The 12,293-nt window shown below is 39.3% G+C and overlaps 1 protein-coding gene across 1 annotated transcript; it reads right to left on the reverse strand.

Annotated features, from left to right (window-relative positions):
• Window positions 1-39: 39 nt before the first annotated feature.
• On the reverse strand, window positions 40-10,689 carry LOC134204454 (uncharacterized). The gene is made up of 5 exons (XM_062679279.1): window positions 10,620-10,689; window positions 10,362-10,578; window positions 10,086-10,284; window positions 1,261-1,426; window positions 40-1,155 (listed from the first exon to the last, which is right to left on the reverse strand). The coding sequence occupies exons 1-5, from the start codon at window positions 10,687-10,689 to the stop codon at window positions 1,049-1,051; spliced, it is 759 nt and encodes a 252-aa protein (XP_062535263.1). The 3' UTR covers window positions 40-1,048.
• Window positions 10,690-12,293: the final 1,604 nt, after the last annotated feature.

The raw sequence follows: 12,293 nt of genomic DNA on the forward strand, positions 1-12,293 counted from the left end.
CACTCTTTGACGTCTTTGAAGAAGTTTTCTCACCGCCCATCGATTTATAACTAAAATATATTTTCGCTTTCCTGTTCCTTAAAATCTAGTATTAAATTATCTTCTTTTATACATAATACAAATCTGCATATTACGCATTGTTCATTTCGTCTGTAGTTTTCTTCTGCTGCCCTCGCATAAACAAATAATAATCTGTTTCAAGAGCTTACTGATAGTCTGTGTCCTAACTTCGAATTTCTCTTGCTTTCTTAAAACAAAATATAGCAAATGTCATTCTAAGCTTAAAAATAATTGACAAAAGTAAAATAGCATTGCCGGAAACAGAAAAATGATCTCACACACACAAAAAGAAAGACAGAGAGAAAAAATAGATAAACTAGAATGACACCGGTTTTTTTTGTATTTATAATATATGACAATGTATGAAATGTATCAATGAGAGAACTAAGAAACCGAAAATTCTAGTATGGGTAGAAGGAAAAGGCACATTATAACTCTCTTATTTCTTATGTTCTTATTTTGTTTCACAAAGGGAACAATCTTTCCCATTCAAACACACATTTTACAAAATAGTGTAAAATTACAGACAAGAAGATAAAGTTATATTAAAATGGAAGACCCAACGGAGAAGTCAGTTCTATGTAGAGGAGTGAGTTGACGTTTTCCTAGCTCAATCAACAGCTCATTCAGCGTGCAAATCGAATGCCCTTCGCCGTTCACGGGGAAATTGTGGTCTTCTAGAATTATTCTACAGGATTGATAGAACAAAAGCAGAAACTTGTGGGCGAGATTGTTAAAAGTCAGGTTTTAAGTAAAAATAAAACCGCGTGATAAGAGAAGATGTAGCGCTATTTCTCGGCTTCATTCGCATCAGTTTCCGCGGTTTTATACCTATGCGACGCTTCGATTTCGAATTTAATAAAGTTTTTATTATTTCAACCATAACGGACAGATGAGTCAAAAGTTTAATTTTACTTATAAATTGCATTTGTTCTGTTTCGCATGTGTATGATTTCTAAACTGTGGCCTATCATAAGAGGATGCGCGTTTAGTAGTTATACGGTCCGTACTGCGATCCGTGATAGTATGGCTGCGGGTAGAGCTGAGGTTGAGGGAAACCACCATAGGGGTAAGGGGGCTGCTTTTGAGGATACACTGAAACCGGAGACAGAAGGTTAGCGATGTGCGATAGAGGATAGCTTATTGTGCCGGTAGTTGTGCTCTCGGAAACACCTGAACCGCCCGAAATTGGGTACTTACCTGGCATCAAGTATTGCAGGTTCAGTTGCTCTTCCTTTTCGCGTTCACCGCGAAGGCAAACGGCCGCCCCGGACAGCAGTATAGAGGCCAACAGACTGGATGCCACACCGGCCCAGGCCACGATGTAGGACCAATCGTACGAGATGCGGGTGTTGTCACGGAGAACCTGTAAGTGTTGATATGGGTAATGGTGGGTTTAAAAGTTAGCTACATAGTGATTGGTGAAGAACCAAAAAAAAATATCGATAGGGAATTTATTGTAATTATCAATCCATCAAGTATTGAAGTAACCTAAAAATGATTCCATTATTATATGCTTCAGAGTTAACATGGCTTGCGTAACTTGCCTCAACCTTCCGGAACTCGTATGGTCCTGGATGACTCACGCAGCCCCGCCGGACTTGTGTACGACAAACGTGCTATTTCGAAGGTGTTGTACTTTTTACAATGACAACGGTGCGAGTCCCGGAAGGTTAAGGCTAGAAGCACCTCTACGATATCTTACGACGCCTGAGTGGAGCAAGGATGAATCCGAGGATGCTGGTGAAAGATGCGACAGGTCAGTTACTCACCGACCCAACTGATCAGCTGAAACATTGGTTCGAGCATTTCGAGCAACTTCTTCAAGTTTCGACGACCGTCACTATCGCAGCATGAGCCGCCAAGGGTCCGACGTATTACTCGCGTCAACTCCGAAGCTCCATCATTGCAGGAGATTGAAGCAGCCGGTAGAAGCATGATCTCCACCAAAGCTCCCGGGGTCGATCGCATTTCAGCAGAGATGTTACCCCATGCTATCTGAGCAAATGTTGCATCAGCTATTCTGCAATATCTGGAACACCGCAACTTTTTCGTCTGACTGAATGCAGCCTCTTAGTGAAGGTCCCTGAAAGGAGGATCTGGCTGTGTGCGACAATTGGCAGGCATCATGTTACTATGCAATGTTCTCAAAGTTCTGTGCAAAGTTATCCTAAATCGGATACAGAAGAAAATAGATTCGACTCTCCGACGGTAGCAGGCAGGATTCCCTGGAAGATCATGTGTGGACCACATTGTAACGCTTCGTATCATTCTGGAGCAAGTCAACAAATTCCAAGATATTCATTGACTACGGAAAAGCATTCATCGTCTGAACCACGAAAATTTGTGGGGCGCCCTGAGACGCAAGGGAGTTCAGGATAAAATCGTCGGCCTCATCGAAGCGTAGTACGAAGCTTTTACATGCAGAGTCCTGCATGACGGAGCTTTGTCTGACCCCATCCGGGTAGCAGCTGGAGTGAGGCAATAATGTATTCTATCTCCACTACTGTTACTTATAGTAATCGACGAGAGCATGGTGGGTGTGATTGACCGTGGGTTGCTCTGGCAGCCTATTACTATGGAGCAGTTAAAGGACTTAGATTTGACTGATGATATTGCTCTACTAGCACAACGGCGCTCTGATATGCGGAGTAAGCTGAACGACCTACCGAACGCTCCTCACGGCGGGTCTCATCATCAACGTCAACAAGACCAAATCGTTGGATGTAAACACAAACAACCTCTCCCACTTTACGGTAGCCGGGCAAGCAGTAGGGCAAGAAAACTTTTAATGTCATGGCAGCCGACATAGGAGCACGGATTAAGAAGGCTAGGGCTGCTTTTGTGAGTTCACGAAATGTATGGAGATCCAATCATATTATTTAACGCACCAAGTTTCGAATATTCAACTCAAACGTAAACTCTGTGTTGTTATACGCCAGTGAGACATGGTGTGTATCACCCGAGATTACGCAGAAACTTCAAGTGTTTATTAACCAATGTCTACGTTTTATAATTCGGGCCTGGAGGCCTCACAATTGGATCTCGAATGCTAAGCTGAGAGGCAGACGCAGGGGCTCGTGGCGGGGTAGGAATCTGACCTGGGCCCAGGTCAAGGCTAAAGCTAGCAGCCCAGGATGTAGATCTTTCACGTTAGCCCCATTGTTCCCCTAGGGGTGATGAGGATACATGAGTGAGTGAGACGATGGAACATTTCTTCTATGTGTTATAATATCAGTGTTGTCGTTTTCAAACAAAATGTTTCAGAGTTTTCTCTTTATTTTGGTTTATTTTATTTCTTCTCGATATTTTGGTTCTGGAAACTTGAGAGCGTTTCAACGATACACGCGAAGTAATCCATACAACTGGGATTAGCGAAGGCAAACATTCATGTACTCGAAAATTCGTACTGTAAATTCGCTTTAAAATGTTTTCGGTAGGATCATTTGCAATATATATGACATCTATAAGGCGTAAGCTACTGTCGTGAAGTTCAAGAAAGTGATCAAAACAGCATGTTCCAGCATTTATGCGTGAAGTGTCGAAAACCGTAATATTCGATGGCAAAACGGAAGAAAATGGTGTGCAAAACAAAACTGATTAATGCTTTGTTGGCTAATTAACTATTTTGTGCTGATATAAGCTTGAAGAACTTCAATATAACGAAGTTTTATGATGATACTAGCTGTATGTACCCGGTCTTAAACGTTGTTGAACGAAGTTATCGTGTTTTGTTATTGATACTTCCTCAGTTGATAAGAAGATCAAATATTGGTTACAGAACATCCAATGATTGAAAAAAGGTAGATAGCACTTCTTAAAACATTAATTCCGGCAGATAAATTATTGTTAGGAAATTATATTACTGAGAAAAAGATGTTTACTGAAACTGTCATATTCGGGGAACTGTCATACTCGGAGAAATGTCATATTCGGGAAATGTCATATTTGGGAAAATGTCATATTCGAGAAATATTCATATTCGGAGAATTGTCATATTCGGGGAATTGTCATATTCGGGGAAATGTCATATTCGGGGAATAGTCATAGTTGAAGAAGTGTCATTTTCGAGGAATTTTCATATTCGGGGAGCTGTCATATTCGAGGAAATGTCACATTCGGGGAAATGTCATATTCGGGGAAATGTCATATTCGGGAAAATGTTATGTTCGGGGAATTGTCATATTCGGGGAAATGTCATATGCTAGGAATTGTCATATTCGGGGAAATGGCATATTCGGGGAAATGTCATATTCGGGTAATAGTCATAGTTGGAGAAGTGTCATTTTCGAGGAATTTTCATATTCGGGGAGCTGTCATATTCGAGGTAATGTCACATTCGGGGAAATGTTATATTCGGGAAAATATCATATTCGGGGAAATGTCATATTCGGGAAATAGTCATAGTTGGAGAAGTGTCATTTTCGAGGAATTTTCATATTCGGGGAGCTGTCATATTCGAGGAAATGTTACATTCGGGGAAATGTCATATTTGGGGAAATGTCATATTCGGGAAAATGTCATGTTCGGGGAATTGTCATATTCGGGGAAATGTCATATGCGAGGAATTGTCATATTCGGGGAAATGTCATAGTTGGAGAAGTGTCATTTTCGAGGAATTTTCATATTCGGGGAGCTGTCATATTAGAGGTAATGTCACATTCGGGGAAATGTCATATTCGGGGAAATATCATATTCGGGGAATTGCCATATTCGGAGAAATGGCGTATTCGGGGAAATGTCATATTTGGGGAATAGTCATAGTTGGAGAAGTGTCATTTTCGAGGAAATGTCATATTCGGGGAAATGTCATATTCGGGGAAATGTCGTATTCGGGGACCTGTCATATTCGGGACAGATTCTATGGTACTGCCTCGAATGTCACTAACCCGAACGCCAGTACCCCGAAAGGCTATTGTCCCGAAAAACCCGTTACCCCGAATGGTCACTACCCCGAATTATCATTACCCCGAATTTGTCAAATTGTTTTCCCCAAATTACTTAAAAAAAACATGTACTCACTTTCTCGCTCACTTTAATACTTTAATTGATAGCATAATGAAGTTGAAAATAGAAACTAATCAGTCAAAAATGATATTCGCGGTAGTGACCTTTCGGGGTACTGGCGTTAGGGGTTGTGACATTCGGGCAGTGGCGTTCGGGTTAGTGTCATTGAACCTTCGGCGAAATGTCATATTCGGGGAAATGTTTTCAAGGATATGATACTTGCGGAAAATGTTATTTTCGGGGATATTTTATTTCCAGGAAAATGTTTATTTTGGGAAATTTGAAGTGTGCCCAACGCCCGATAGGCCGTTTTTCACGCCTGAAGTATTGATGCCAAATTTCACGCACCTTACTCTTTCTTTACACCTCCCTCTTTTCCGGTCAACTCCATCTATAATCGCCTGCTTAGGCTAAAGTTTATATGTCCCAATTCTTAAGAATATCGGTCAAGTGGCTCAGAAGTTTTACTCAAGAGGTAGTTTTCTAAATAATATACCACACGCCATGTAACCACGTGTACGCGTACGTGTCCTAAATTTGGTTTAAATATTGCGTTTAAAAACGTTCGTGTCATTAACATGTCCCTCCCTCCTTTCTCTTTTGACCCTCTCATATTATATAATCGTCTCATGACAAAGAATAAGTGTTCCAAATTTGGTGGAAAGTTGCACTGATTTTATTGTTTTCTAAGGAGTTTCCCTTCCCCTTACCCTCCCCTCTTGTTCCAATGTCCCTCCCACCTCCTTTGTTAGTTTTCTCTGAAGATAGTGAATGTGTGTTCCACATTTGGTTGAAATTGTTGAAAACATACATACATTGTCAGGGACATAGATTGGTTTATGTGAAAACAATATTTAATGTGCGGATATTTTCAATACTTCGAGAAGATCCATAAAGTCTGCTTCTTCTTATTCTTCTTCTTCTGAAGAAGATGCAGTGAACACCATGCTCACCCCGACAACAAAAACGTTGCGGGTCGGCTGCGGTGACCTCCGTCGTTGAAGATCGTAATGATCACAATTCGGCTTGGTGAGACGCCCGCATTCAATAGATTGTTCCTTTGCGTTGGTGGGACGCCTGCAAGAAGAATGGTGTTGTTGTGAACCTAAATGATCACAATTCTGCGTGGTGAGATGCCCGCAAGAAAAATGGCGTTAAGGATTAGAATGATCGTAGTTCCGCGTAAGTGAAACGTCCACAAAAATAACGATATTATTGTGGATATATATGATCACAATTTTGCGTGGTGGGACGACAACATTCAATATATTCTTCCTTTGCGTTGGAAGGACGCCCTCAAAAGAATGATGTTGTTGTAGATCTTGAAGATAACAATTCTGTGTGGTGAAACGCTCGCATTAAGGAGTTTCTTCCTCTACGTTGGAGGGACGCCCGCAAGAAGAATGATGTTGTTGTAGATCAGAATGATTGCAATTCTGCGTGGTGGGACGCCCGCATTTAAGAGTTTCTTCTTAGTGAAAGAAGAATGGTTGTATTGTGGATCTAGAAGGTCAAAAGTGTTCGAAAATTTTGGTTTCATTGAAAATAGATATTTCCCACGATTGTAAGCTGTTCATCGATACTATTCCGGTTACGGTTTCTGGTTTTATGTTGTTGGTCATTTTACAAATTACAAAGAGATTAGAGACGACGTTAGACTAGCTTAAAAACGGTAAGGCCGGTGGAAGGACGGAATCCCGGTCGTGCTTCTAAAAGTGGGGAGTGACCGGCTGAGCGAAACGTGAACGAGTGGCCGGCTGAACGAAAAAAAATCCATCAAGTTATTGAAATGATGTGGGCATTGGCGTAAATAAGGGGGGGGGGGCCGGGGGGGCCTGGCCCCCTCCAGACCTACTTGTGCCCCCCCCAGAAAATTTTGAAAAGTAATTCCAACTTAGTCAGTTTTTATTTCATTTAGATATTTCCTACATATTTCTTAATTTTGATTATGAATTTTATAAACATATTTTTTGTTGTGTTATCGCATCTGTGACCATTTGTTCAGCAAAGCATCGAAATATTTAAGTTGGACCCCCGGGAACATTTTCTCTAAAATCAATGCCGCTTCTAATTCAGTTGCTAGCGTAAAATAATAAATTTGTTGTGCATTTGTTTGACTAGTATCCTGGTCACAGAAACATAAAAACATAATTGTATTAAGATATAAATATTTCTGTTCTATTAAACTATCATCCGCTTCAAAAAAGACTGAAGCAACTACATCAAAATGAGCACATGTACACAAATCCGGTCAATGAAATTTCGAACGACCATTCTTTCGAAAATCTTCGAGTTAATCGCAAGGTATGCCGCAAAACAGTTGATCAAATTCCTATGGAGCTTTTTGCTCTCGCTATATAATTCTGGCTCAGAAAGATATAAAATTATAAAACTTAAGAATCTTTGTTACAATGACAGAAAAATCAACAATGCATTCCATTGAAAGTATTAGGACAAAAGGCAACCTTCGTACTCACAACAGAGATTGCATTAAAGAAATATTTTTATAATCCTCAAAAGATCTTGTTCCATTTAATTTTTTGGCGATTTCATAAGGATCATCGGAAAACTCTTTTGTGCCTGCTTTAGTTAGAATTTGTTTTTTAGGATAAAACAAAATCAGATTTAGAACCCAGTTCGTATCAGAAAACATTTCTTTTGCAGCACAATTCTGATCGATTTGGTTGCTTCTCAAGTCTCTTTGATTTTTGCAGAGAAATCTCTCACCTATCCAGAAAACCATAATAAAGCCTCTTCCTAACGTCAATAACTACAAAACCCTATGTTATTCTGGAATTTGATTTATGACTCATAATTTTATGACTCATGGAATTTATGACTCATAAAAAACACTTTAGGATTCCAAATTTGTGTTCATCGGTACTTAACTATTTCAGCACATAGCATACATTTTGGAATTGCATGAATACTTATATTGATTATGACAAAATTTCGTGGAATTTATTCCACATCTAAAGAGTTTCAAAAAAATCGAGATCTTTATGCATTAAGTAATCATGGAAATGCTTGAAAACTTTCAGAAATATACTCATATCGAATTTCATTTATAGATAATTCGAAGAAGATTCTTGAATCTTAGATTACACACTTATCCACATTTAGTAACATGGAGAAGACAAGTTGACACAGACATAGCGTTTTGAAGCAATCACAGCATCATTGGAAATCAATTGTATTATTCGCGATTTTTTATGTTATTTCTAGGACGAATGAGCGATAAACTTAGTCAAACCATTTCTATTGCAATCCATGCGCACAGTGCTTTAAATCGCCTTTGAAAATTACATCCCACCAGCTGGTGCCATGGCCCCCCCTAGACCGAGACTCTAGTTACGCCTATGGATGTGGGAGGGATAAGAAATGCCTTCGAGCTGGATTGATGGCATCATAAGTCTAATTTATAAGAAAGGGCACAGACTCGAGTGTGCTAGTTATCGAGGTATAACACTCTTCAATACCGCCTACAAGGTAATCCACCGAATTCTGTTTGGCAGACTGCATACGTTTGCGGAGACCTTTATCGGCGAACATCAAATCGGTATTCGAGCAGGACGATCAACAGCGGACCAGATGTTTACTCTGCGACAAATCTTGCAGATTTGTCCAGCACTGAAATCCGTCCACCTCAGGAGAAATAAATAAATTAAAGGGGGTTCAATATAGGGGGAAAGACGGCTTTGGCAGGTTTTGTTCTATTATTGGCAGGGGGTTTTTGTCGACCAAATTTTATGAAATTTGGCCACAATATTCTTTGATATGCAAAGAATGTTTAGGCCAAATTTGAGCCTAGTCAGTCATAAAAAAACCTTTGCCAATAATAGAACAAAACCTGCCAAAGCCGTCATTCCCCCTAATAAATTTATAAATAATTTATCTTGTCCTGTTCATATACTTGACAGTAAGCTTTTTGGCCATTTAAATGGAGAGTAGGCTTTGAAATTAAAACAACAAAAATCGAAAACAAATCACCACCCAGAAAACTCGTAGCTTTTGGTGCCACTTTTTCGCGTGCTGATTAGAATTCTTCCAAAAGTGACTGTATTCAAAATTTAAACAACAATAATTTTTTTGTTAAATGTCTTGGCTGTGCATATGCACAGTACATGTTTCGAAATGGACAAATTGATATGAAATTTGCGAAAAAGAATCCACGTGTCTTGGAGGAACTCGAACCCTCAACCTCCTACTATCTAGATAGGCGTGATAACCCCTACACAACAAGACCAGAAAAGCAGAAAAGCCATCAGAATCCGAGTACCAACCTCCACCGCGGATAGCTCTTTTTTTTTTGCAAATTCGTCAGCCGTAGTGCAAACACCAATCAATCAAACCCACATTAAAATCACTCAACGTAGGGTTGTCCCAACCTGGACGAAACAATATTTATTGTTTATGATTGCAAGCTTCGGTACATCACACATTTCCCGCAATAGGTTGTCACTTAGCGGAAATCAAGGACATGGAGCAAACCTTTCTTTGCCGGGTTCGGCTTTCATAGTGGTAAGATCTGTATTTACATCAGCGTAAATAAGTTTTACGTTTGATTGATTGATCTAAATGCAAAGCATAGGTAATCTAGATTCTTTTCAATCACGAGTCGATGAGGAAGGTACATTTATTATGGGTTTTCCTAATAAGCAGCCATCTATCATATTACTCCGTCACGGGGGAAAGGAGGGCTCGAGAAGCATGATACTCAATAAATATATTTAAAAAACGAGGTTTGAAAATAGTTATTTTTGCATGGCGTACTTTATGGATTTTCTCGATATATTGAAAATTCAAAAATACCCGCATATTAAATATATCGAACCAGACAACAATATTTATGAGAGTTTTGCAAATACTTAAATTGCTGTAAGAATTGGCCGATTCACAAGTAGTGGCTTTTCCACTTATTATCGCAATCCCTCTTAGTTGTACTAATTATGCCATTTTATTCTGGTTGTACTAGAAACCTCAAATCTCTTCACCCATAGAATTGAACCATTACTCACCGTTGTCCAGCTCTGGTAGTAGTCATCGCCGACGACCTTCTCCTTCTCGAAGAACTCCACCGTGTGCCACAGTCCCATGGCCCCGGCGGCGAGTAAACAGGCTGTCAACATCAGAATGGCTGTAGCCGTGATGGCACCGGCTGATCGTTTCCAGCAGCCAGACAGTCCGGTCCAGAAGGCACAAAAGATGGCAACGAAGCTAAAATCAGATGGAGGGTGCGTTAGAAAACATACAAGTTTGGCGTCAGACGCTACTTTGAGGTTTGAAGAAGGAACCTGAGAATGAAGGCGGCAATGACGGAACGGGCCAGATGTAGACGAGCCATGATGTCCTCGTTGAAGCCTGGTGATGACTTATCCTCCTCGGTCTGGGGGAAGTAGTCGATATTGGAACAGTGGGTTTCTACCGGTGAGAGGTAGATTTGAACTGAAATTAGAGAAAAGATGATCGAAAAAATATTAAATATATTTCCAATATTGTTTGAGGAAATAACTTAAAGAAAGACATAAACAGTATAAACAATATTTATATACCGAAAATAGTAGTTTCCGCTTCTGTAATGAAGAACTGTGCATCCTCACCTAAATTGATTTTTAATAACATTGTCAAATTATTGGTACATGGCCGGAGTTATTATTGGTGTGTTTTTGGTTAATCAGGCCTAAAAAATATATAAGTATGCTTTTTGTACTTAACTTCAACTTCAATCTGATAAACGCACTTATTGATCTTTTTGCCTGCATTGCATTGTCGAGCGTGAGATCGAAAAAGTATAGAATTTTATAATCTATCACACCGACACTTTCAACACTGAATTTAGAGGAAATTGATAGGAAATTAATCAATAAAGACTGGCATTGAAATTCAATATGGTGAATCATGCACCGTAAAACATCAGCAGTAAGAATAAATGTCAATAATCAACATCGAATAGAAATATTATTTCTGCTATGATTTTGGTAGGTTTTTTTTCATTCAATGATTATAATCAGTAATGATCGATATTCGATAATGATGATTTTTTTTTGAAAAAAAAAGGAACGCAGCTTTGCAAACCAAAACCAATGTTTGACCGGAGTCCCGGAGATGATTAGTCCAGAAGGAATTGATCAGTTTTGTAAAATATCATTTTTCCTTTTTCTGGCCGCGCTTCAACCAATAAAAAATCAACTAGAATTTATGGTCCCTTTTGATCGGTAGTAAAAAAATCAGTTAATTTTTCATTGCATCTTGAAGCGCGGTCCAGGAAAGAGAAAAATGAGAATTTTCAAAACTGACGAATTTTTTTTTGACTGATCATCTCCAGGACACCAAACAAACTTTCGTTTTGGATTGCAAACCCAAAAAAATCTTCACTACCGATCATAAGAGACAACATAATTCACTTAATTATTGATTGCATCTTGAAAACGAAAACGAGATTTTTCAAAACAGATCAATTCCTTCTGGGTTAATCATCTCCGTAACTTCAAACCAACATCTTGAAGCACGGTCCGGGAGAGAGCAAAAGAATTATTTTTTTCAAAACTGACCAATTCTTTCTGGACTAATCGTCTCCAGGATTTCGTTTTGGATTCCAAAGCCAAAATAAAAAAAAATAAAAAAGCCGCAAAATCGAATAAAATCTTCACTACCGGTTATAAAGGACTACCAACTGCAGTTGATTTTTGGTTGAGTCTTGAAGCGCGGCCCAAGAAAGATAAAAATGAGATTTTTTAAAACTGACCATTTTGGACAAAACATCTCCAGGACTTTATAATTTGTAATTTGTAATTTGTAATTTATTGGTAATAACGTAAGCCTGGTAGTTATAAACTATTTTTCAGGTCAAGGAAGTAACAGTTATTAATTTAACAGGTGGGATGAACTAACAGCTAAATACAAATAAATTATGTGTCAGATAGTACCTATATCTAGAACAATTCTACTATTGAATTTCGCCAAGAGCTTTTCTGAAGGATTCGATTGATGGCTTTGTTTTTAACCTCCAGAGGGAGTCCGTTCCAGCTTAATGCCCCGTAGATCAGTACGCTTCTTCTGCTGGTGGTTGTGTTTCTTGGTATTCGAAACGAGCTTATTCGTTGTGAGTGGCTTTTTTGTACGTGCTGGAGGATGTAGCCAGGGTGCGATTCATAGAAAGCTCCTCGCATGAAGCAGTAGATGCGATACTGGAAATGTTGCATAAGATCACGTCCCAAGATGGTTCG

Source organism: Armigeres subalbatus, unplaced genomic scaffold (assembly GCF_024139115.2).
Source record: "Armigeres subalbatus isolate Guangzhou_Male unplaced genomic scaffold, GZ_Asu_2 Contig592, whole genome shotgun sequence".
Lineage (NCBI taxonomy): Eukaryota > Metazoa > Arthropoda > Insecta > Diptera > Culicidae > Armigeres > Armigeres subalbatus.